Source organism: Microcaecilia unicolor, chromosome 4, assembly GCF_901765095.1.
Source record: "Microcaecilia unicolor chromosome 4, aMicUni1.1, whole genome shotgun sequence".
NCBI lineage: Eukaryota > Metazoa > Chordata > Amphibia > Gymnophiona > Siphonopidae > Microcaecilia > Microcaecilia unicolor.
This window is the reverse complement of record NC_044034.1, coordinates 265,194,542-265,221,070: the sequence shown is the minus strand read 5'-3', so window position 1 is coordinate 265,221,070 and position 26,529 is coordinate 265,194,542. Positions and strand designations below refer to the sequence as shown.

Here is a 26,529-nt window from a genome sequence, read left to right as displayed (position 1 = left end):
AGAGCCCCTTCATATGAACATAATGCTAAAACGACAACTTAAACATGGAGAACACCAATGGAAAAACTATAAGCTCTTGCTTAAAAACTTGTATAACACACATGCCTATAAGGCCATCCTAGAGGCCGAACAGAATTATTCTGTCCAAATTACTAGGGTATCACATTCAGCAAAAGTATATATACCGTATTCTACATTCATTTTCTACCCCTACAAACATGTCCACTGCTTCTATGACCACACTGACAGCTAGTGACCTAGCATCTTATCTTTTAGACAAGGTAACCATACTATAGGTTTCACTGGGCTCAACCACATCAGCACCTTCCGTTCCTGTTCTCTATTAGTCTGTGATGTACTGGACATAATACAGTAATGTGAAATGTTTTTTTCCCACCTCCTGATTTCTCCTATTATCACATATATGTCACGCTGAAGGGTTTCTGATCTTCAAACAAAATATATTATTAGACAAAGGGAACCCGAATAAACAAAACAGTTTTTAAATTATTATTACTTCGATTATTGAAGGAATTAAATTATTCAACACTCATATCGCCCATATGAATAGTTACTCAATCAACCAACCAACGGACCAAATATATTGATAATTAGATTCAGCTGATTGCAGCCAGCCCTGTTGAGTCTAAACTTCACTTCATGTTTGACCTGTTTAGATGCAATAAATTGTTTACATATTGTGGTACTACTTGTACAGAGTTTGGTGCCCATACCATTTCATCTTTGACTCTGAAGCAGGCCTTCTGGGTCAAAACACAGCTGTGTCGAGTCCTGCTATGCCAAAACTATGTCACTCAATATTCAAGCTTCAAAAAAAAAAAACATCTTGGACAATGTAATCCAATATAAAAATTTAAGGGCCCTTTTACTAAGCCACATAGGTGCCTATGCGTGCACAACGGGCGCCAAATTGCAGTTACCGCCTGGTTACCATGTGGCCCTTGCGGTAATTTCAATTTTGGAGTGTCTGCTATGCACGTCTGAAAATATTTTTTTAAATTTTCTGACGCATGTAGACCATTACTGCCCGGTTACCGCGTGAGACCTTACTGCTAGGTCAAAGTCTCAGACCCAAAATGGACGCGCAGCATTTTTCATTTTGCCGCACATCCATTTTCGGCAAAAATTTTTAAAAAAGGCATTTTTTGTAGGTGCACTAAAAAATAATTCTGCGTGCGCCCAAAACTACTACTACTACTATTACTACTATTTAGCATTTCTATAGCGCTACAAGGCATACGCAGCACTGCACAAACATAGAAGAAAGACAGTCCCTGCTCAAAGAGCTTACAATCTAATAGACACACGTCTACACTTCCACAGGCCATTTTTCAGTGCACCTTAGTAAAAGGACCCCTTGTACTCTAAATTCAATGAAAAGAAGTAGTGAAACCTAGCAACCAGATTTTTTTTAAAGCCTGAATATTGAGTGACATACAGTTTTACCTTCTATATTTTGGTGTTTACCTAGGAACGGCCACATACAGTAATTATTTCAAAGATAATGACATTTCACAAGCTACTATAATTTGCTTCTGCATATTTAAGAATGAATCTAAAATTATCTAAATCCTAATCTCTTCCTTAGTTTAAGATTTTTTTGCTTTGGTCATGAAAGATTACAGTAGATCAAAACATCTTGTCTGTTCAATACAGCTGAATAGCATATTTGCAGGGACATTCAGCAAGACGTTCTCTAGTACCGAGTTAACTTGCACACATCAGCTCCCAATTCCAAGATAAAACAAACCCATAGAACTTGGTCTCTAGAAGGGCTTCCAAATGCAGATTTAAAATGTGTTTTTTTTCAAAGCTTTTGACACAGCCAAACTGCTACACAGTCATTTACAAACAGTTCTACTTTCTAGTCTAATCTTTCACTATACCCCCAGTGAAGCTTCATCTTAAAAAAATACTAACAGCTGCAGGCTTTAAATGACTTGAGATTGCTTCACCATGTAAGAAATTCTTAAACCAACCTAACTGCCATCTAGCAAAAAGCAAAGTTTTAGAGTGCAATGGTATTAAATTAAGCATCTCTTTCCATGGTTTACACATCACCCAAAGTCACTGCAGAAATCTGGAACCAAGACTGCATTGTACAAGGCAATAGGCTGACCTTAGGTCTCGAGAAATATTCTTTTCAGGAGCAGGAGGAGAGAACATGAAATCTTATGGAATGTGAAGAATTTGCTGACTTAATGATAAAACAAGTGCACACTTGTCTTTTAGCTTTGAAGTATGGAAAGTGAGATGCATGTCTGTTCACAGTATGTGCTTGTTCCGTTGTCTAAGTAAAGAGAAGAGTTGGGGGGGGGGGGGGGGGAAAGGAACAGAAAGTGAGAAAACAAAAAAATGCAGTGCTTTTGTGAAGTCATGGAATATAAAAACGCCACGTACAAGTCTCCATAAAGGTTTCAAAATAAAACTATGTTGCACGCAGCTACAGCATGATCTATATTTTACAGTGCACAAAGCAGTGACACTGCGACAGTCAGAAACACACAGCATTTTTTCTGAAAAGATATTGCAGGGTTTAAGAACAAACTACAGTGAAGTGTCTATACTAACATAGTAAATGAAGACAAAGATCAGTACGGTCCAGTTAGTCTGCCCAATATGATGGCTAAATTCAGGTGACTAGGATTTGAACACTTTTCATCTACTTGCATTTCACAATTCAACACTGGTGAAATATGCACCCATTCTTGGAAAAGGACAGCCTGGTAGCACATTCTTAGCTTCTGAAGGAAAGATGAAAGGGAGAAAGAGTGTAAAACATGCATATGCCAATAGGGCAGTCAGTATCTCTAGGCACATCCCATGGTCCAACAAATTGATTGGAGTGTTTAATAAAAAAGCAAACTACTTGTAGTTTTGCAGAGTTTTGTTTCAGGTTTGGAGGCTGTATCTTCCTAAAGATGTAAAAAGATTGGAAGCAGTGCAAAGAAAAGCTACAATGGTATGGGATTTGCGTTGCAAACCGTATGAGGAGAGACTTGCCGACCTGAACATGTATACCTTGGAGGAAAGGAGAAACAGGAGTGACTTGATACAGACGTTGAAATATTTGAACGGTATTAATCCGCAAACAAACCTTTCTGGAGACAGGAAGGTGGCAGAACTAAAGGACATGATTTGAGGTTGAAGGGAGGTCAGATTCAGGAGTAATGTCAGGAAGTATTTTTTCACAGAGAGGGTGGTGGATACGTGGAATTCCCTCCCGCGGGAGGTGGTGGAAATGAAAACGGTAATGGAATTCAAACATGCGTTGGATAAACACAAAGGAATCCTGTTTACAAGGAATGGATCCACGGAATCTTAGTGGAGATTGGGTGGCAATGCCAGTAATTGGAAAGCAAAACCAGGGCTGGGCAGACTTCTACGGTCTACGTGACTGAATAGATAGGGATGGGATTGAGTGTAAATTTTAAAGGGACTTCGACGTTATCTTCAGAACTTTTAGTACAAGAAGAGCGCTGGGCAGACTTCTATGGTCTGTGCCCAGAGAATGGCAAGGACAAATCAAACTCAGTTATACATATAAAGTATCACATACCATGTAAAATTAGTTTGTCTTGTTGGGCAGACTGGATGGACCGTACAGATCTTTATCTGCCGTCATTTACTATAACATGTGGCAGCGAAAAATAACTGGCACACGCCATATTTACGTATACCTTCATCACCACCAGAACAATGAAACAGGGTCAGGGAAACAACTACACATACTTCTGAAGCAGAGGGGGGACTGCAATTGGGGTGGGGGGGAGAGAATCACCTGTCTGTGTCCTAAAACCAGAGAGGGCTGGCATCACAGGATATCTCCCTTGGTGTGGCCTAGGAGCAAACGTCGAGCAAATTCCCTCTCCACAGTTTCATGAGTTTGCACTGGTTATTAGTACTGCTGACCTGAGAAAGCTGGGGAAATCCGAGATACAGGATAATAAAGCAACTTGCACTGATGTCAGCAGAACATAGAGGCAAAATGGTATGCCTTCCTGACTCAGTTCAAAGCTGTAACCACTACACCCAATTCAAAAGGACTATTCTGCTTCAAGAGTCATTAAGTGCACTCACATTGACTTTTCTAGTTAGCAATGAAACTGGAAACACACACCTACAAGCACTCAGAGAACACTACTTTTCCCAGGGGAGAAATCACACTAAACTGAAACAATCTTAATATCAAAAAGGTATAACATTTGAGAATAACATTCATAAGAAGTATCTTCAAAAAGGCTTACCGTGAACACAAGTAACTAGACTAGAGCTTCTTAATAATGGTGTCGCAAACATTTTAATACATTCTGCAGAATAAAAAACAAAACACACATATCACATGACAGCTGGCACAGTATATAAGTTCTCAGGTAGCCAACCAATTTTAAAAATTTATATGATTTATATGATTTGGAAGGTCTTTATAAAAAAAAACAAAAACACTACATTATAAGGATCGTCCTCCAACTGCCCTGAAAGATATTTCCCAGTTAAGATAAAAATATGGATGTACTGCCGGGAATTGTAACCTATTAAAATATAGTTTAATTTCACCAGATGAAACAATAGTACTGGCTATTTTCCTAAGTACAGAAAGAGTGTTTACAAAATTTAACATTTAGAAGTAGTAAGAGGCTGCATCAAACTATTGGGAAAAAAATTGCTAAACACAATCATCTCTTTTTTAAAAAATTAGAAATTTTGGTACTCCCCTTATGGGAACAGCACTACCACGAAAAGCTGTTAGGTCTCATTTATCTGCATGCACTGTGAGCAAAAATCTCTAATTGCATATCATGTCTTATGAATTTATTTTAGTAGCCATTTTTTTATCCTTCACCACCACTGCAATGCTAATAAGGGTCACACTTCCTTCCACCCAAAGTCCAATGCACTTCTATGCAGACAGCACTGGCTCCAATAGTCTTTCTTTGTAAGTACTTCACTGCAAGTTTGCTGACATTTCCTACAAAGAAAGGATTGAAAACTGGGTCCTTTTATCAACCAGCAGGCACCAAACAGCAGTAGTGCAAGCCTCTTCCATTTCTCCACTAACATAGTGTACTTCTACTTTAGAAGGATTAAGGCTGTGGCCAGAGGGTGAGATGTTAAATATAGGGAAAGAGGATGGGACTTGATATAACGCCTTTCTGTGGTTACAATCAAAGCGGTTTACATATTATATACAGATACTTATTTTTGTACCTGGGGCAATAGAGGGTAAAGGGGCCATTTTACTAAGCCGCATTAGCACCTTACGCGTGCCCAATGCGAATCAATTCGGAGTTACTGCCCGGCTACCGTGTGGCCCAGGCAGTAATTTTGTTTTTTTTACGTGCGTCCGCTATGCAAACTGGAAAATAATTTTTATTTTCCAGCGCGCGGCGGAAACTGGGCAGTTATCGTCATTCCACACCTGTAGACGATTACCGCCCAGTTAATGTGTGAGACCTTACTGCAAAGTCAATGGGTGGCAGTAAGGTCTCAGACCCAAAATGGACGTGCGCCAATTTTTATTTTGCCGCACGTCCATTTTCAGCAAAACTTTTAAAAAAGGCTTTTACAGGCACGCTGAAAAACGGATCTGCACGTGCCCATTTTTCAGCGCACCTTAGTTAAAGGACTTCAAAATGACTTACCCAGTCACAAGGCGCTGCAGTGGGAATCGAACCCAGTTCCCCAGGATCAAAGTTTACTGCACTAACCACTAGACTACTCCTCTACTCCAATACATATTCCCTAGGCCTCCATCTAAGGTGTTTAGTGCCCAAATGAGATGGTACAGCCATTTAGTGGACTGCACCTAAATTCACTAATTTATTTTTGCATAATTCCATAACTGGCCCACATCAAACACTAGCAAGAATAAAACTGGTGACCAAGTGCTGTAATCTTCTACCTAACAGCCACCGAAGCATTCTGTTCCTCTAAAGGTCAGATTTCAACATGGAATACAAACCATTAAAACAAAAAATTTGAGATACATGCTAGATGAGTACACCACTAGACTACAAAGATCTGTTCAACTGCTGCGCAAGACTAAACAATACAAATTATTTCTGCGGGCATAATCAGGGAATTCGGCAGAATACCTACATGAAACATAACTTGATAGAACTTTAGTGTCAGCAGTCATTAAAAAAAAAGGTCTTTAAGCATTCTAAGTGATAATCATAACTCACCCAGATATTTTGGGTAAAAGTATTCCTGAGAGAGAAAGAAAGAGAAAAAGTAAAACAAGGGTTTAATCAAATAAGCATTACTTTTATTATATTCATTTATCAATATCAATTAGTGCACTTTAATCAGTTGCAAACACCTTTATATATTAAGATGCCTGTTTAGTGAACGGCCCCTTTTATGCAGAATAAGTTATAAATAGAAATAATTATTTTCAAGTGGATCTAAAATATGGCATACTGGAATGTTACATCGGGTACTTACTGCAAAAAGTAAAAATCTATCCCAGGAACACTGGCTTAATTCATTACTGTTATAATGCCACTGGTTACGCCCATGAAACACCCGTTTATGTATAAGCTGTTCATGCTGAGAATTCCTGTCCTAAAGTTACTGAAAACAGTGTTGTGAAAGGATTTATTTGGCCCCGCCCACCACCCCCTATTTGTTTTACTTTCACAAGTGGAGAAAGCATGCCAAACATGACTCGTCAAATTCTTCCCAAGCCCTCAGTGTGTGGGGGGGTGGGGGAGGGGGGGACGTTGGTCGATGTATGTGTATATCTTTGGGTGTCTATGCTAGTATTACCAAATGTCCACGATTATCAGGCACTGACCCCAATTTTATGCCCCTCTCCCTGACAATTCGTAGTTTGGCAACCTTCTGTCTCCGATTTTAGCAATGGGTGTCAGAGGGGCATAAACGAACGGCACCAGCCAAATCACTCGCTGGGGTTAGATGAGATGGCCGACTCCGATTTTCAGCCGTAATGGAAACCGGAGCCGGCGAAATGTAAGGCATTTGGGCGTGGGCGGAGCCAGCATTTCTAGTGCACTGGCCCCCCTGACATGCCAGGACACCAACCAGGCACCCTAGGGGGCACTTAAAAAAATTAATTAAAAAAACAAAATTAGCTTCCAGGTGCATAGCACCCTTCCCTTGTGTGCTGAGCCCCCAAATCCCCCCAAAACCTACTGCCCACAACTCTACACTATTATCATAGCCCTACGGAGTGAAGGGGGGCACCTACATGTGGGTACAGTGGGTTTTCGGGGGCTCCCATTTACCAGCACAAGTGTAACAGGTAAGGGGAGGGGATGGGCCTGGGTCCACCTGCCTCAAGTGCACTGCACCCACTACAAACTGCTCCAGGGACCTGCATATTGCTGTCAGGGAGCTGGGTATGACATTTGAGGCTGGCATACAGGCTGGCAAAAAAGTCTGATTTTTTTTTTGTGTGTGTGGGAGGGGGGTGGTTACCACTGGGGGAGTAAGAGGAGGTGATCCCCGCTTCCCTCCAGTGGTCATCTGGTCAGTTGGGGTTGGGACTTGGACCTAAAAAAAGGGTCCAAATAAAACAGACCAAATTCTCCTGACGGCCGGCTTTCTTTTTTCCATTATCGGGCGAAGACGGCCATCTCAACGCACGCCCCCATCCCGCCCACGCTACCATGCCAACACGCCCCCTTTCAACTTTTGCCGGCCCCGCAATGGAACGCAATTGAAGCCACCCAAAATTGGCTTTCAATTATGCCGATTTGGCCAGATTCAGGAGATCACCGCCCATCTCCCGATTTGTGTCGGAAGATGGGCGGCGATCACTTACAAAAATAAGCCTGATAGTATGTAAATATCCCCATCTGCCTCCCCCTTTAACCACATCCCATTCATGATGTTAGCTCCTCCCCTCAAACTTCTCTTTCTGGCTCCCAGCTCCTACCCTCCATGGCAGCACAGACGTACAGTGATTCAATGCAGAGGCTCTCCTCAGCCATGCTGGATGTGTCGGCCAACTCCCACACCCTCTGACGTAGAGCCTGACCAAAATCAGGATTTTGGTTTCTGCTGAAACTGAATCTGCAACCAAAACTGGCCACTCAAAAATGAAAATGCCCCCCAACCCAGCAGCACTTCCCCACTCCCAACATCCCCCCTTAGTGGCAGCCCCCTCCTGGGCCTACCTTTTCATTGGGGCACAGAAGCATCCCCACTCACTCCTGCTCACACCTGGCCATGCTCTTGCCAGACCTCGTGGTGGGAGGGGACCAGAGCCCGAGGTGGGGGGGGGGGGGCACATTTTAGTCTGCTGCCCTGCCGCTCCCCCTCACCTCCTCTCACCGCTCCCCCCCAAAACGAAAATACCTGTGCTGGTGGGGGTCCCCAACCCCCGAAGCCTTCTTCAGCGCTGGTCTCCGGTGCAGCCACATTCGCTGCCCTGCGCATGCTCCTTTACATGTTCCTTTCACTTAAAGGAACATGCAGGACATCGGGATGAAGAAAGAGCAGAGGGCAGGGAATGCGGCGTGCAGGAGACCGACACTGAAGAAGGCTTCAGCTGGTGGGGGTTGGAGACCCCCGCAAAACCAGGGGCCCAGACGAAATTTGCGGGGGCCCAGGCTCCCATGGCCCCACCTAGCTACGACCCTAGGGAACAGTGATCGCAAGGAGGGAGGCATTGCCATTTTCACTCGAAACCTGAAACTGAATTTCGGGCTGGTTTCAGTGCCAAATCCGAAACTCTGTTGGCCTCTACTTTCTATATGTCTGATCAGGAGATTTGATGAGGAGGAAAAACACTTTGCAAGGTGCAATTACTTATTTAGTGTTACCATGGAACCAGTATACTGCAGCTGTTAGAAGTGCTTCTCCCACAGAAATGTCCCTGGGCAATTTTTGGAAGGGGGTTCATTTCTCTTCTGCCTCCCACCATATGCAGAAATTTCACTTTTACACTCTACAGACTTCCTCCAGATCACCTTTTCCCTGCCTGCGACTACAGCTGGCTTCCAGCTCCCCAACCCCACTACCTTCCGATTGGTTGGATCCTACCTACAGTCTCTGCTGCTAGTTACAATGGAAACAATTAGGGCAGGCTCACTCACACTAGTAGGGAGAAGGGGTGGAACTAGAGAAAGGCAGACTGTGGTTGAAAACTCTGAAAAACGTCTACACATTAATGCCCAGAAAGATGCGTAACGTAAAATTCTGTTGATTTTCGAAAAAAAAAGCCACACAGTTGGCAATCCTAACCTCGAGTCTTGAGTACATCACACAGTGACTCCTGAATGCCAAATGTATGCATCAATGGCTACTCTGGCCCTGCCAAAAAGTAAAATGCAAGGTTTGTACCAATTACACCTTATACTCAATTCACAAAGTACCTACAATATTAAATAATTAAACAATTGACACCCCAAAATTCCCGAAAGGGGACCATATATACACTATAATGAGCCCTCTATCATACAGGAAATCCAATTCTTATTACTGGTGTCAGAGGCTAGGAAAAAAAGAATCAGTGGGAAAAAACTCCAAATAGGAAAAAAACAAGATTCCAAAATATCTGTTGTCTCTATTCAAAATCAAAAAAGCATCCCAAGTGAATGAGTATAGGCATATCAAATGAAAGGGTTCCACAAAACATAAATGTCTACAAAAGTATACAAAAAAAAAACTTGCTCAAAAACCACTTATCTTGAAGGAAGAGCTTAAACATCCCACAATACTTCCCAACTACAGTCGTTCATCTTTAGATTCACTTCGCAGCAGTAGCCAATCTTTCTCCAACCACTAGTGCCAGGAAATCCTACAACTCCCTGGTGACTGAAATGTCTCTTCCAGCTTAAGAAGACTGGCTATCCCAAACCCTCAACAAGGGCTATTTTTTTCACAAGAAACTTGCTGCTTCAGGACGGAAACTGTATTGTAGAACTTTTCAACCATATAACAACAGAGCTACTTGGCAATACACATAACAACCATAAGAAATCTGTATCATTCTCGAAGTAGTTTTCACAGTAGAATTAACAAAGAAAATAAAATAAAATAAAGGAATATGAAATTATTTGCATTCCCTGTGTAACTGTGGGGTCTTCATGTGTATATAAGTGTCATTTATTTCCAGGGGTTTTTCTCATATTGAAACAAATGAGATCAAGAGCGTGCACTTATGTGAAGAGGGCACACTCTTCTCCTGATACTGCATACAAATGCAATGGTTCATGCATGCATGCCCTATTGGTGACGTGTGTGCACCTGAAGAATGCACATTTATTAATGAACAACATTTCGCCACAAATGACAGTCCAATCCTAGTGCATGCATAAATCTGTTCTGTGTTGTGTGTGTGGAGCATGCAGTGGGAGAAAGGGAACACTTGAGTTTCAGGAGGTGAGAGCTTTCTGAAGCATGTTGGGGTAGTAGAGGGGGAATAGTTTGGGGGATGGGGCAGTTTTTGGAGTGTTGTCAGTTGCAGGTTGGGTATAGTTTGAATGGAGAAGTTTGCAAGGTGATGGGTAATGTTCCCTCCAAGCAGGGCCGGTCTTAGCAAGTTCGGGGCCCTATGCAGACCAATTTGATGGGGCCCCACCCTAGCCCCGCCCCCACCCTAACTCCGCCCCCACCACCCCTCCCTCCGAGCTCCAAGGCCCCCAGCTCCAGGGCTTGTCGATCCTGCAGTCAGTGCCAAATGAAAGCCATGTCTTTTTCACAAACACAGATATACCCTAATCCACTATAGAATAAGTAATCATAAACTTTCTATTTAGAGAAAAAATAAAAAAAAATAAAATGAAACCCCAAGATGCCAGACTCTGCATACAATGCAACACCACAGAAACAGAAAATGTCCCCTAGTACTGTGCAAAATATAAAGACAGCAGATGTAAATTTGAAAAAAACTAACAAATACCAATCACCACTTTACAAATTAACAAATAGAAATAAAACAAATATAGAAAATAAAATACCATTTTATTGAACTAATATATTTAACTTTCAGAGGCCAAAACATCCTTCCTCAGGTCAATACAGTATAGTACTGTTACAGTATCCTATCCTGACCTGAGGAAGGGGGTTTTGTTCTCCGAAAGTTAGCCAAAATGTATTAAAATTAGTCCAATAAAAAGATTACCTTGTTTGCATGTTCTATTATAAACATTTATTAACATATCTACAATACTACTTTATCCTAAAGCAAAAAAATTTAAATATATATATTATTTACAGTTTGTTGTCTCTGGTTTCTGCTTTCCTCATCTTTTCACTGTCTTCCTTCCATCCAGCATCTGTCTTCGGTCTCTCTCTGCCATCCAGTGTCTGCCCTCTCTGCTGTCCCCTCCATCCAATGTCTGCCCTCTCTTCCTGCTCCTTCCATCCACATCTGCCCTCTATCTCTGCCCCTTCCATCCACCATCTCCCCCTGTCTGCCCTCTCTCTCTCTCCCCCATCCATTCACTGTCTGCCCTTTCTATCCCTTCCATCCACTGTCTGCCCTTTCTCTCTGCTCCTTCAATCCACCATTTGCCCTCCCTCTCCCATCCATCCAGGGTTTGCCCTCCCTCTTGCTCCCCCATCCAGGATCTGCCCCTCTCTCCGCCCCTTTTTTTCAGCCCCCAGTTCCAGCCCCACTATCCCACCAGTCCCCCATCTCAGCCCCAGCCCTTTTCTCCCACCAGTCCCGAGCTTCAGCCCCCCAGCCACTTCTCCCTGTCCCCTTTTCAGCCCCCAGTCCCCCGTTTCAGCCCCTGCCCCTTTTCAGTCTCCAGCCTCTTATCCCACCTAACCTCCTTTTCAGCCCCCAGTTCCAGCCCTCTTCATCCACATGCCTTTTATTAGGGCCCCCCTTTTCAGAACCATTCTCCCACCTGACCCACGCATACCCCATTTTCCCACCAGCCCCAGGCATGGCCCCCATTTTCCCATATTGCCCCTACTCAGACCCAGTCCCTTTCTCCCATCCAAGAACCCCAGTCCCCTCCCCACCCGTCCCCTTCAACCATCCAAGAACCCCCTCTCCCCCTCAGTCCACTTCTCCCATTCAAGAACCCCAGTCCTCTCCCCACCCGTCCCCTTCTCCCATCCGAGAACCCCCTCCCCAGTCTCTCCCATCCAAGAACCCCAGTCCCCTCCCCACCCGTCCCCTTCAAGCATCCCCCTCCCCATCCCCTTCTCCCATCCTTGAACCCCTCCCCACCTCAGTCCCCTTCTCCCATTCAAGAACCCCAGTCCTCTCCCCACCCGTCCCCTTCTCCCATCCGAGAACCCCCTCCCCAGTCTCTCCCATCCAAAAACCCCAGTCCCCTCCCCACCCGTCCCCTTCAAGCATCCAAGAACCCCCTCCCCATCCCCTTCTCCCCACCTCGAACCCCCTCCCCACCTCAGTCCCCTTCTCCCATTCAAGAACCCCAGTCCTCTCCCCATCCATCCCCTTCTCCCATCCGAGAACCCCCTCCCCAGTCTCTCCCATCCAAGAACCCCAGTCCCCTCCCCACCCGTCCCCTTCAACTATCCAAGAACCCCCTCCCCACCCCCTTCTGCTTCTCCCATCCATGAACCCCTTCCACCTCAGTCTCCTTCCCATTTGAGAACCCCCTCCCCACCCCACCCTTCCCCCACCTGAGAGCCCCACACCCTTCTCCCATCTGAGTCCCTCCCCACCTACCAGCTCCATTCTCCTGCCGCTCAGACCCACCACCCTCACTGCCTTTAAAAAAAACCCAATTTGAAGCGCTGGAGTAACAGGCAGCAGCGCCTCGCGTCTGCCCTTCTACTAAAAATCTCTTCGACGACATCATTGGGCCTTCCCACATTGAGTCCCGCCCGCCCTCGCGGTAATTGGAAGTTACCTCAGAGGAGGGCGGGACTCAATGTGGGAAGGCCCAATGACGTCGTCGAAGAGATTTTTAGTAGAAGGGCAGACGCGAGGCGCTGCTGCCTGTTACTCCAGCGCTTCAAATTGGGTTTTAAAGGCAGGACAGGACGAGCAGCGCTGGGAGCGGACTCGGAGCACCCCCCACCCACCACCACCCGCTGACATCTGGGGCGGAGCGCCCCCACCACGTCGCCGTCGCGCGTTGTTGAACTTGGGAGGGAGGGAGGGAGGGAGGGAGAGTGGTGCTCGGGCGGTCGGGGCGGGGCGACCTGAGGCGCGCTGCGCGGGGCCCCCCTGAGCGCGAGGCCCTATGCGGCCGCCTCGGTCGCCTCGCCTTAAGACCGGCCCTGCCTCCAAGTTGTGCGGGGGTCCTTCATCTATATTCCTGCCAGTGGGGGTGCTATTCCAGTAGCATGGAACAGGCAAGTTCTGCAGGACTCGGGGCCTGCCTGTCCAAAGTGATTGAAAAACACAATATTGTAGAACCAACCCCACTGGCAATAATAAAGGACTCCTGCACAACTTAGAGGGAACATTGGTGGTGGGGTCAGTAGCAAGTGGGTACTTCTGGGGCTGTAGAAAAGTAGGGAATTCCACCTTAACTACTTTGTTCAACTGCTACATTTCACTCCAAGCATCTATGCTACAGAATCTTGAACTCCTTTTCCCACTAAAATGCATTGGGCCAATTTTTTTTTTTTTTTTGGGGGGGTGGGGGTAGGAGGAAGGGGCTTATTTCTCTGGAACCCTTCTCCCTCCCACACACATAATTTGGCCTATTTTCAAACTCACTGTATGCCAAGTTTCATCCCACCCCATTAAATCTTCAGAGTTAATTTGCCAACAGAAACAGACAGACACCAGCAGGCTTATTTTCTAAAGAGAAGGGCGCCCATCTTTCAACACAAATCGGAAAATGGGCGTCCTTCTCCCAGGGTCACCCAAATTGGCATAATCGAAAGCCGATTTTGGGCATCCTCAACTGCTTTCCGTCGCGGGGATGACCAAAGTTCACAGGGGTGTGTCGGAAGCATAGCGAAGGCGGGACTGGGACGTGCCTAACACATGGGCGTCCTCGACCGATAATGGAAAAAAGAAGGGCGTCCCTGACAAACACTTGGACGACTTTACCTGGTCCTTTTTTTCTTACGACCAAGCCACAAAAATGTGCCCTAAATGAACAGATGACCACCGGAGGGAATCAGGGATGATCTCCCCCTACTCCACGCAGTGGTCACCAACCCCCTCCCACCCTAAAAAAACTATTTTTTAAAATATTTTTCCAGCCTCTATGCCAGCCTCAAACATCATACCCAGCTCCATGACAGCAGTATGCAGGTCCCTGGAGCAGTTTTAGTGGGTGCAGTGTAATTCAGGCAGACGGACCCAGGCCCCCCCCCCCCATCTGTTACACTTGTGGTGGTAAATGTGAGCCCTTCAAAACCCATCACAAACCCACATGTAGGTGCCCCCCTTCACCCATAAGGGCTATGGTAGTATGTATAGTTGTGGGGAGTGGGTTTTAGGGGGCTCAGCACCCAAGGTATTGGAGCTATGCACCTAGGAACAATTTCTGAAGTCCACTGCAGTGCTCCCTAGGGTGCCCGGTTGGTGTCTTGGCAAGTTAGGGGGACCAATGCACTACGAATGCTGGCTCCTCCCACGATCAAAGGGCTTGGATTTGGTCATTTCTGAGATGGGTGTCCTTGGTTTCCATTATCACCAAAAATCGGGGACGACCATCTCTAAGGTCGACCTAAATTTCGCAATTTGGGAATCCCCAACCGTATTATCGAAACGAAAGATGGACCCCATCTTGTTTCGATAATACGCCCCTTTGAATTATGACCCTCCATGGGACACTATGGAATACACAAACTGGTATTTTTTCCTAAAACTATGCTGATAAAACAATACATTGCATGCTTATTGTCTCCGCGTACAATAGCTCCTTTATCTTCCGACCCATCTATAGGTTATGTTCCCATGAGTATTCTTTCCTATGTGTTTCACACTTGCTAGGTGGATCTGTATTGTCTCTTTGTGGGATTTATCTTTACAAATACCTATGTCTCTTGGATTTCGGTGCTTTTTTCCACTTTTAGCCACCTCGCTAAACACATTAATTCCCCCTTTTTTATTCACTCAGTCACTTTATTATATATATTAATTTATTTTTTTTCTCATAGACTATTTTATTTACTTGATGCTCAGTATCATGATGTTCGTTTACTACCTACTGTTCAATAAGATCAGTTTCTTTTCCCTCTCTATACTCTTTATATATTGTACTTTGTAACTTTCACACCATGAGATGGGAATGTGGTGGTACACAATCTCTCTCTCTCTATTTACATATATATATATATATATATATATAATATAAATGTTCCTCACTATTACACACTATGGGCACATCTTTTTATGTGTGATTTTATTTATATTTATATCTGTACACAATACTTATTGTCCTTTTTACACTAAGTAGTTTGCATAAAGTTTGTCTACCCCAGTGCATTTATGTGAACACCATCCTTTGTCTTTTGATCCATATAAAAATTTTGCACAGTACAGAGTTTCTCTATCCTTGTAAATTTTGTGTACACTATTTGTCATTTGACTCATATAATTGTATATTATTTTTATTATCGTTTTGTTGTTATTTTTATTTTAATGATGACATAAATATATGGCAGAAAGATACAGAAATATTTAACACTAATTTGGATGACACAGGCAATCAAAAAGAATTTCCAGAAACAAGTGGACAGGTTGCCTATACATGTTACATCTTAAGAACTCAAGAGGGAAGCTCTCTTTGGCACAATGCAAGTTTTACGGCAAGTGTTAGCAGTAAATTTGAGAGACTGAGATCATACTCCACATGCCCTGGCTTAGGAGTGAGGTTCATTCCTGCCATGGTATGCACAAAACTAACCTATTTGAAGAAACTGCCCCCAAGACAAAAAAGACTGCTGTGCCAGAGCTCCCATTGTGAAGTCAGTGGGAGTGGTGTAATTGTGAATAACTGCCCTAGGCAAAGGAAAAGCTGGTCCCCAGCATGGATCCCCCCAAAAAAGGGGGGGGGGGGAACCCATCAGACTGAATATTCCAAGTCTAAACCTGATGCAACTAAAAATGCGACAAGAAAACAGAGCCCAAGATTCTCATAAAATAAGCAAATAAAAAAAAAAATAATAAAAAAAGAGAGACGCTACAACAAAAAACTCTCATTAGAAGTCAGGAATGTAATAAAACAAAGCAGAATGGAAAGCTGGTTTTTGAAACTTACTATGCTAGGGATTCTTAACCAGTGGTGCCCGGCTGCCCGCTACCCCAAGGGGTGTGGTAAGAGATCAAGGCATGATGCAGAGTAGGCTCTTGAAATCTGAGCTAAGTTTTTGAAACATTCTAGAGAAAGTGGAGGCACTATTAAGACAGCTATTGGTAGTATAAATGTGCACTACTATAATTTTAGCAGCATGTTAGTAGCTAGCACAGTTAAGGCTGGATTCAGTAAATGGCACCCAGCGCTATTCTATAAAGGGCACTCTTTATAGAGTAGCACTGGGCACTGAATTCCATGCCCAACTTTGGACGCAAGGACTTACACCAACTGAAACCAGGTGTAAATCCTGGTGCATGCAAGTTGGGCACACATCCGTGGTATTCTATAATACTGCATGCAATTTTCTGGGACCCCCTTGACCCACCCATGCTCCTCCCATGGGAACACCCCACTGCAGATACACATAGATGCCCCTAACATGCCCATGCCCCTCCCTTTGGAACTGTGAATGATTACACTTAGGCGCTATCCTATAACTAGGAACGTAAGTGTATTTCCATACTGATCTGCCGTTTCAGTGCCTTGCATCCATTAGAACGTGTCTGAGTGCAGAATTAGCACCTAACCTAAGGCACCACTTATAGAATCCCCTAGTTAGTGGCTAACAGCAACATATGCAGCTGTTAGTAGTCACTAGTACACACATGGTTTGGGAAAGGGGTGTGAGGGTTTCTTTGATCAGTTAAAAGGGTATGGGAACCAAAAAAAGGTTAAATACCCCTGTACTATATTTAGCCTACAGAAAACAAAGTTCAGCTTCCAACAATATCAAGCCCACACATTTATGAAAAAATGTCTTACCTGATAATTCTGTTTCCTTTAGTTATAGTAGATGAATCCAGAAACTTACGGGTTATGACCATCTACCAGCAGGTGGAGATAGAGTGCAAAACTGAACTCAGACACATAGGACAGTAAGAGGCATATTTTCAAAGCACTTAGCCTTCCAAAATTCCATAGGTTTCTATGGAACTTTGGAAGGCTAAGTGCTTTGAAAATATGCCTCTTAAGGCTCTTGGTGATCCAGTATTTCTCATAAAACAGAAGGAACAGTAAGAGAACAGAACGTAAGAACAATGCATATATAACCCAACCAACTGTCAAAACAGAGAAACAGGCATCCCACAAAGGATAGAGACACACTGAGGGCGGGATTCTGGATTCATCTGCTATAGCTACAGGAAAGAAAATCATCATCAGGTAGTACATAATTTTTCCTTCCTTAGCATCAAAGCAGATGAATCCAGAAATTTATGGGATAGAGAAGTCATTAAGTAGGGCAGGACGCAGAAATACCCACAGAGATGACCAATGCACCAAAATATGTTTCTGGTCTGGCTGCCATGTCCAAATGATAATGCTTAGAAGAAGTGTGCAATGAGGATATACAAATTTCTTCAAGAGAAAAGGTATGGGATTCCACTCACAATGCCAACTGTGCTCTGGTAGAGTGAGCTTGTACAGAAACAGGAGAACTTCCACCCAAACTAAGCACACTGAAGAAATGGCTTCTTTAATTCATCGAGCAATCATAGCTTTGGAGGCCTGACAGCCCTTGTTGGGCCCCCCCAACTAAAACACACTGATTATATGAATGACAAAAGTGATTGGTGATCTCCAGATACCAAAGGAGTAATCTGAAGACATTAAATAAAACACAGCGACTAGAACTCCTCTGCATAGTCCTGTCCTTTGAAAGGGGGCAGAAACAATGGCTGATTAAGATGGAAAACTGAGACAACTTTTGGCAGGAAAGATGAAACCATAGTGACCCTAGCTTCAGAGAAGCAAAGGAATGGATCCCTGCATGCAAATACCTAAAGCTCTGAAATGCATCTGGCTGACAAAATGGCAACCAAAAACACCAATTTCAAAGTAAGATCCTTTACAGTAGCCTTCTTAAGAGGCTCAAATAGAGACGTCTGAAGAGCAAGAGGAACCAAATTGAGACTCCAGTCCAGGAAAAACAAATGGAGCGGAGGCCAAGATGGCTGACCCCTCTTAGAAAATGAACCACATCAGGATAAGCAGCAATGCAGGAATTTGACAGATGATCCCTGAAACAAGCTAAGGCTGCCACCTGAACTCTAAGAAATCCAAACCCTTTTTAAAACCTTCCCGTAGAAAGGCCAAAATCTGAGGCAAGGACAACTGAAAGGGACAGATAGATAATTCTGAACACCAAGTTCGAAAACCCTCCAAATTCTTGCCCAAGAAAAGGAAGCCGAACACTTCGTAGTCTGAAGAAGAGGTGTAACCTCTTCAGAAGAGCCTTTCTTCCTCAATCTTTCAAGAGCCAGGCCATAAGACCAAATAAGGATGGATCTTCCATAGTTATAGGGCCCTGAGAGAGAAGGTCTGGAAGTACTGGAAGCTGAAAGGGTTTGTCCACAAGAAGCTGGATGAGATCGGAATACCAAGGACGCCTAGGCTAAGCCGGAGCTACCATAATTACTTTGCCCAACTGGCCAAAGATCCTTTGTAGGACTCTCCATCACTGGCCAAGAGAAAGATATACAGTGACTCTGATGGTGGCCACGGTTGTAGTAAGGCATCGATCTCCTCAGAACTGAACTCTCTTCATCTTGAGAAACAAATCTGGACCTTCGCATTGCCACTGGATGCCATCAGATCCATTGTCAGCGTCCCCAATCACCATGCAATCAGCGGGAAGCCATTTGGCACCAATGCCCACTCCCCTGGGCTAAGGGCATGACAACTGAGAAAATCTGCTTGAACGTTCAAGGGACCACAACTATGTGAGCTGATATCATGGGAATATGCTTCTCCACCCACTGAAACAATAGTCGATCTTTCACCAAAAGCAATGCACTCCGAGTGCCACCTTGTTTGTTGATGCATGCCACTGACATTCCAACAGAATCCAGACCAGATGGCACCGGAGGATTTTTTTTTTTTTTTTTAATTACATTTGTACCCCGCGCTTTCCCACTCATGGCAGGCTCAATGCGGTAGGCAATGGAGGGTTAAGTGACTTGCCCAGAGTCACAAGGAGCTGCCTGTGCCGGGAATCGAACTCAGTTCCTCAGTTCCCCAGGACCAAAGTCCACCACCCTAACCACTAGGCCACTCCTCCACACTCCAGGATGGACTGAAATGTCACCAGGGCCCTCCGGACTGCCCTCAGTTCTAGGCGATATATGGGCCAGTGAGCCTCCGTCTTGCTCAAGAAGCCTTGAACATTGTGATAGAGTCAATGTACCCCCCACCCTATGAGTTTTGCATCTGTGCCCACCACTATCCATCACAGAGATGACACAGAAGTCTCCTCTGGAGAGTGGTGGACTAAAGCCACCAGGAAATACCAATATTCACCTGCAGTGTCCAAAACAGACACATCATGTACTCCTGTGTTAAAGGTGACCAGCGAGACAGCAGAGACTGCTGGAGGGGGGTATATACGAGCCCTGGCACAAAGAACCACCTCTAAGGTTGCTGCCATGGATCCCAGGACTTGCACATAATCCCAGGCTCGAGAACTGGGAAGTTGCAGCAAGAGACGAACCTGCTGCTGAAGTCTGAGCCTCCTGTGGTCTGAAATAAAACACCTGGCCCTGGCAAGTATCATAAAGAACCCTGAGGTATTCCAACATCTGGGAAGGCTGTAACTAGCTCTTGGAAAATCCGATCACCCAACCAAGGGACTGAAGGAGATCTACCACCCTGGAGGTGACCCTCAGGCTGTCCTGGAAGGAGGCGGCTCTGATCAGCCAGTCATCCAGATATGGAGTAACCCTGATGCCCTCCTTCCAGAGGAATGCTGCCACAACTACCATGACTTTGGAAAATGTCCTGAGAGCCATAAGAACGAAGGGTATGACTTGAAACTAAAAGTGCTGACCGGCCACTGCAAACCTCAAGAAACGTTGATGGGGCGGTCAAAGGGGAATATGAAAATAGGCTTCCTTGAGGTCTAGAGAAGTAAGAAATCCCTCCAAACTTACCACCACCATCACAGAGTGTAAGGTTTCCATGCAGAAGTGTTTGACCCACAGAAACTTGTTTACCCACTTGAGGTCAAGAATCGGTCAAAAGAAGCCTCCTTTCTTGGGCACCATGACATAAGTGGAATAACAGCCCTCGCCTCTCTCTTGGGATGGAACCAGAAGAACCGCTCCTAGAGCTTGCAAGTTCTCCAGAGTGGAAAGAACAGTGACTCCAAGAAACAAAATCTGCAACTGGAGAGCAGAACTCTAATCTGTAACTGTCTTTGATAATGTCCAAGACCCTGATGTAACTTTGGTCTACTGCTCGAAAAATGTGGAGTGACAGCCTCCAATGGAGTCCTGAGAAGAGTGGACCACAATCCCATCATTGTGAGGTATGAGAAGCCAGGGAGGGTTTGGAGGACTGTGCAGAAGATTTCCTATCTGAACAAAAGGACTGTTTTTGCTGAAAACTTGGTCTCTAATAAGGAGCCTTTCCAAGCCTAGTATCCCTTAGTTGAGGACGAGATTGGGAGGATTAAAAGGAACCCATAGGTTTGTCCTCAGGAAGTCATTGAGTCTTAGATCCTTAAGTCCTTGGCCAGCTTCTCTAAAACATCCCCAAACAATAGCTTCACTCTAAAAGGAAGTATGGTCAGCCACTGCTTAGAGCATTCACTGCTCAATGACGGAGCAAAAGCAAATGCCTGGCGGTGACTGCTAAAGCCATTTGCTTAGCAGATGCTCAGATAAGATCATACTAAGAATCTGCCAGATACACTAGGCCAGTTTCCATAACCTGAAACTCCAGAGAAATGGGAGCATCAGAGGGTGAAAGTGAATCAGCCACCTTCTGCACCCACAACAAGAAAGCCCTAGCAATATATGAACTTCACACCAAGGCTTGATGGGTAAGTCATAGACCTCAAACAAAAGCTTCAGAACAGACTCTAGCTTTCTATCTTATTTATTTATGAACATTTATACCCCACTTTTTTCCACAAAAAGCAGACTCAAAGTGGCTTACAATGTACTGATGAATCAATTACAGTGACATTAGATAGGGTGAGGATCCTTGATCCTTCCACAGGCAGGGTTGCCTTTCTTGGTCACTGCTGTCACTAAGGCATCAACCTTAGAGAGCCTGAATCTCTCCAAGTCCTCTTGGGATACTGGATACAAGCGAGCCATAGCCCTAGCCACTCTCAGGCTGGTATCTGGCATAGCCTACTGGGCAGTAATTAGTTCCTGCATGGCTTCATGCACCAGAAAAGACCTGGGTGGCTTCTTGATGTTAGCCATCATATGATTAGCAGAGGAAGAACAGATACTCAGCACTTCCAGCGCTTTAGTAATGAAGGAAGAGAGTTCTTCTCTATGAAACATCCTAACTGCCACAGGGTCATCAACCTCATCTACCAAGAGCTCCCCTTCCTCCCAAACCTCAGGCAGCCCAGAATTCATAGAATTCGAGGAAATGGCACCTTAGAAGGCACAGGGAAAGGAAGGGAAGCAGGGTGCAACTCCGAGAATTAATCCAAGCACCTCCTTTTAGAAAGGCCCACTGGGAAAGAACAAACATCCTGGAAAGAATCTAGCCCAGAATTAACCCTCTTAAGCAAGAAAGCCTGATGCATTAACAAAACCTCTGGAGGAAAAGGCATCTGGGACTCATAAGTAGAAATGGCAGAAGCAGCAGCAGCTTGAGAGCCCCTTGAAGCCACAACTGAACAGCTCACATGCTCCTGAGTCTCTGGGGAAGAATTGTGAGATGATGTAAAAGAGTCATGATTACACAAAATGGCCACAGTATCAGAAACAAGTGCCTGAGAAGGAGGTGACACTGCTTGGCATGTGGGAACCCAAAGTTCCCACCACTGAGATTGCTGCTCATGAACCCCCAAACATGCCAGACAGACTCCTGACACTGCTCTCTGTGTCCCACAGTGAGAGATTAAGAGCCTCAGCCGTCATATGGGAAATTGCCGCTAACAAAGAAAACCTAACAGTAATAAAATTCTTAGAGGCCCTTTTTTTTTTTTTTTTTTTTTTTTTTTTAACTCTTTATTTATAAATTTTTCATTTACATCAAACGATATAAAAATCGGCAATATCAGCAAAAAAAAAATATAAGGAAATAAACAATATATCATTATCTAAGGTAAATAGTATTTCAAATTTGTCCACTATTAATTGAGTCAAGATACTAGGAAATCAAATATTAACAATAAACACATTATTTAAACGGAAGGGACATAGCAGATATTTGCAGCCAACTAAACAGCATTTCTAACTAGGGAGGCAAAACTCCAGGTACATTAGCACTCTGCTTGGAGTCGATAAATTCTAGTAGCTTCGAGGGGGTAAAGAATATATAGTTAACAGATTCAAAGGTAATATAACATTTGCAAGGAAATTTAAGCAAAAAAGTGGCACCCATTTTAAGAACTCTATTTTTATAAATCAAAAAATCTTTCCTCCTCTTCTGCGTACTCCTTGCCAAATCTGGAAATATTTGTATTCTTTGACCCAAGAAGATATCAGTCAAATGGCGAAAGTAGAGTCTCAAAACATTATTTCTATCCATTTCTAAAGCGAAAGTCACAATCAATGTTGTTCTCTCTGTGATAACTTCTAAAGAGTTCTCTAGAAATTCTGTCAAGTTTAAATCAGGTGAGATTTGATCTTTTGGAGGTTTAGAGACACCCATAATATATTGGGTTCTCGTTATGGGGGGAAAACCCTCCATTGAGATTCCCAATATTTGAATAAAATATCTTTTAAGCATATCTATAGCTGGTACTAAGGGTGATTTTGGAAAATTAATTAACCTAAGGTTATTTCTTCGAGAGTTATTTTCCAAATTTTCCAATTTCTTTCCCTGAATTTCTTTTTCTTTAGTTAAGGAAAACGTTAGATTTTGAAGTTTTTCAACTTCAGCCTCCATCTTCAAGACTTTTTCTTTCTGTTCTTGTAAATTATTAAACAGATTATCACTGGTTTGTTTTAATTCCTTAATTTCTCCCTTTATGGAAATATTCATTTGAAGCAGTGTGCTATTGACCCCTTGAATTGCATCCCATAATGAATTCATAGTCACCACTGTTGGTTTTTGTAATCCACCATTGTTCCCGATAGTAACACTCCGGGGAGCAGGAGCCTCGACCCGCAACTGCTCCTGCATTGCTGTTTCTTTCCCCGGGGTTGAGGTGCCTGACGGTCCTCCTCCCAACGGTGTTGCGAATAACATTTCCAACTGCCGTGGTCCCTCAGGCACTCTTTCGCTTCCGGGTTGTGGTGGAACAGTGTGAGAAGGAGGACTCAACGTCACTCCTTCAATGCTGCGGTCCGTATCCAAAAAGGTCGAACCCGTCGAAGCAGAGATCCGCTCGCCATGGGTCCCAATTCCAAAGACCTCCAAAGTCGGCTGTCGAGAGGTTGGCGTCGTCGGTGGAATCGTGGAGGTAGGAACCACCGTCTTCCCCTTTCTCTTCCCCATTTTAAACGGAGAAAAAGAGAATTCCCTCGGTAGTCTAACGATGGGTCTCGGGAGCTTAGGAACGCACATCCGTTACTGACGCCATCTTGACTCGTCTTTGTGTCTTAGAGGCCCTTTTATCAAAGAGTGGTAGGGCTACCTCCAGCTTAGCATGCGGCAAATACCACCAGGCTCACCAAGGAACCTGGCAGTAGTTCTGGTTTTTCCGCATGCCATTTCCAGAGCTAGAAAATACCTTTGTATTTTCTAGAACTGGGGTGTGCCTGGCGGAACCCTCACCGCCTCCTAAATAGGAGGTAGTAAGAGCTCCAGTAAATGGCAGCGCAGCAATTATTTAAATTACCGTATGGCCATTTACTGACCCTTTTTTAAAAAGGCCTTTTTATCGGTCGCGGTAAAAGACGGCCTTGGTGTGTGGCAATCCCACGTGTCAACACCCCCACAGGCCACCTTTTATCGCTGTTTGGTAAAAGGGCCCCTTAAAGTGGTACTCACCCCTTGAATGCTGACCGTTGGTGAAGTCTGAAGCCGTAGTTTCTCTGTGAGGAACTGCTGGATTTTAAGGACATCCAACCCCTTCTTCAAGTAGGGGTCTCTTATTACCTCTTTTTAAAGTTTTGTTTTGTTTTTCAAACACTCTGAGGAAGGAGAAGGTCAAACCTGCAGCAGAAGGTGAGGTGGGGGAGGGACCTGGCACACCAGCAGAAGGCTTAACATTCCTCCCCCCCTCCCGCCACCACCAAGCTCAACTGGAACAGGAGCTCAACTGCAGCAATGAAACCAGGAGTTTATGCGAGACTGTCCACCGCCTGCTGGAGACAGTGAGGCTTCTGGTCATACAGTATTGCTCTATCTCCACTTGCTGTTCATAATACATAAGTTTCTGGATTCAACTTCCTTAGCATCAGAGCAGATATGTTAAGAGACAAAAAAAAAAGCACAAGGAGCCTTCAAGAATGTGGGGTGTCAACACAGTACTTTACTGAACAGCCCCGACACAGTCTGTGTTATGGAAAAAAACCGCCTGCGACAGGGGTCTTGTGCAGAGACAATCTTCAATTTAATCAGTCTGTAAAAAAAATGAACCAATACTTTAAAAGCATGAAACAATGAAGTTGCCAAAAACAAAAATGGCGCAGAGCATCAAACCAGAGTAGTGAAAACGCTATCACACAATCTCAACTTCATTCAGCAGAAAACGCCACAATGTCATAGTATTATTTCATGTTCAATAAAGTACTGCTTTGACACCCCTAATGTGCTTTTTTATCTCCTGGTTTGTTTGGGTGTGCTTTGGATTCCCTCTCTTACATGCCAAGGAAGTTATAGCACAGTTTGGGCCGTGTTTACTAAGCTGTGCTAGAGGCGCGTTACCGTTTTTAGTGCATACTAAATGCTAGATATACCCCTAGGAATATATGGGTGTCTCTAGTGTTTAGCACTCGCTAATTTTTAGCACACGGTAAAAATGCTATTGCACCTTAGTAAACAGTGCTCTTAATCATGAAGAATATTTTCTCTGCTCGCTACAGAAGTAGTTTATTGTAGCATTTTCTTAGTAGGATACTACAGCCTTAACTGCAACTATAAAATGGTACAAGAAATCATGTCTCCTCTGCTTTTCATAATAAATTGGCTTCTTTTGAAAATTTGCTAGAGCTAAGTTTCTAAATTTATGCTCACAATATCAATAATCTTGTAAATTTAAGAGCACAAGAAGTGGGTGGCAATAGGGGCAGTTTTAGGGTAGGGAAAAAGTAGATTAGCACCGACTTTCAGCACTAGGCTCATAAATTAGACTCAAATCTAGGCCTAAATTTACAAGCATAAAACTTTCACACTCCTAAAATTAAAACAAGATGTTTGGCTGAAATTAAACCACAAATTTAAGGGCTCAGCTTCTTCTTTTTTTTTTTTTTTTTAAACATCAGGCCCTCAGTCTTTTTGTTGTGTCATTGCTAGAGTTAGTGAGACTAAACAGGGAATACATACACTACACATTGCTTATAAACAGACACAAAGCTGGAACCCATAAGGATCTGCTACAGTTCAGAGACAGATACTATGTACTCAGCTTGAATACATTTGGATACCATCTAGCAACTGGCACCATCGTTTTCAAACTAGACAATGCATAAAATACCTATCCCACTACGAGATGCAATCATTCACTCCCAAAGGTTAGTTTCTCACTGCAGTCTTGTGATGTATTAGAAGAAAGCAAAATAACCGGTGTCAACTGCAATTACACTATGCAAACCAAACATGTTTTTATTTATTTTTTTTTTATTTGTTATATTTGTATCCCACATTTTCTCACCTATTTGCAGGCTCACTGTGGCTTACACAGTACCGTAATGGCTTTCGCCAGTTCCACTATGAACAAATACAAGGTGTTATTATGTTAGAATAGGGTATAGTTGATATATTGGGGAATTTAGGGAGGAAGGGGGAAGTTGGGTGTGTCCATTACGATCTTTGGTTTTGTTGTGTTGCAGGTACTCAGTCTTTTACGTTGGATCGGTGGGATATGCCTTCCTGAACAAGTTTGTTTTTAGTTCTTTCCGGAAAACTTAGGTGGCTGTATGTTGTTTTTACTATTTTTGGCAAAGCGTTCCATAGTTGTGCGCTTAATAGGAAAAGCTGGATGCATACGTTGATTTGTATTTGAGGCCTTTGCTCCTAGTATCACGAAAACGAGGCCATTGCTGAGATGGCCTAGAAGAAGACAGAGGTTTGTCTTTCGGTAGGCGCTGAGTCTTAGAATCCCCTAGGTCTTTGACCAGTTTCTCCAAGTCCCTCCAAAGAGGAGTTTACCTTTAAAAGGTAACTTGACCAAACATTGCCTAGATGCTGCATCCACCACCCAGTGACATAA

At 43.9% G+C, this 26,529-nt stretch overlaps 1 protein-coding gene across 1 annotated transcript in view; it reads right to left on the bottom strand.

Moving 5' to 3' along the window:
* Positions 1–26,529, bottom strand: part of GAS6 (growth arrest specific 6) — a 132,171-nt gene that overhangs the window by 61,606 nt on the left and 44,036 nt on the right. Inside the window, exons 3-4 of the mRNA XM_030201493.1 lie at positions 6,207–6,231; positions 4,269–4,331 (exon numbers count right to left, since the gene is read on the bottom strand). Coding sequence (XP_030057353.1) covers positions 4,269–4,331; positions 6,207–6,231 — 88 coding nt within the window. The remainder of the gene's footprint in view (positions 1–4,268; positions 4,332–6,206; positions 6,232–26,529) is intronic.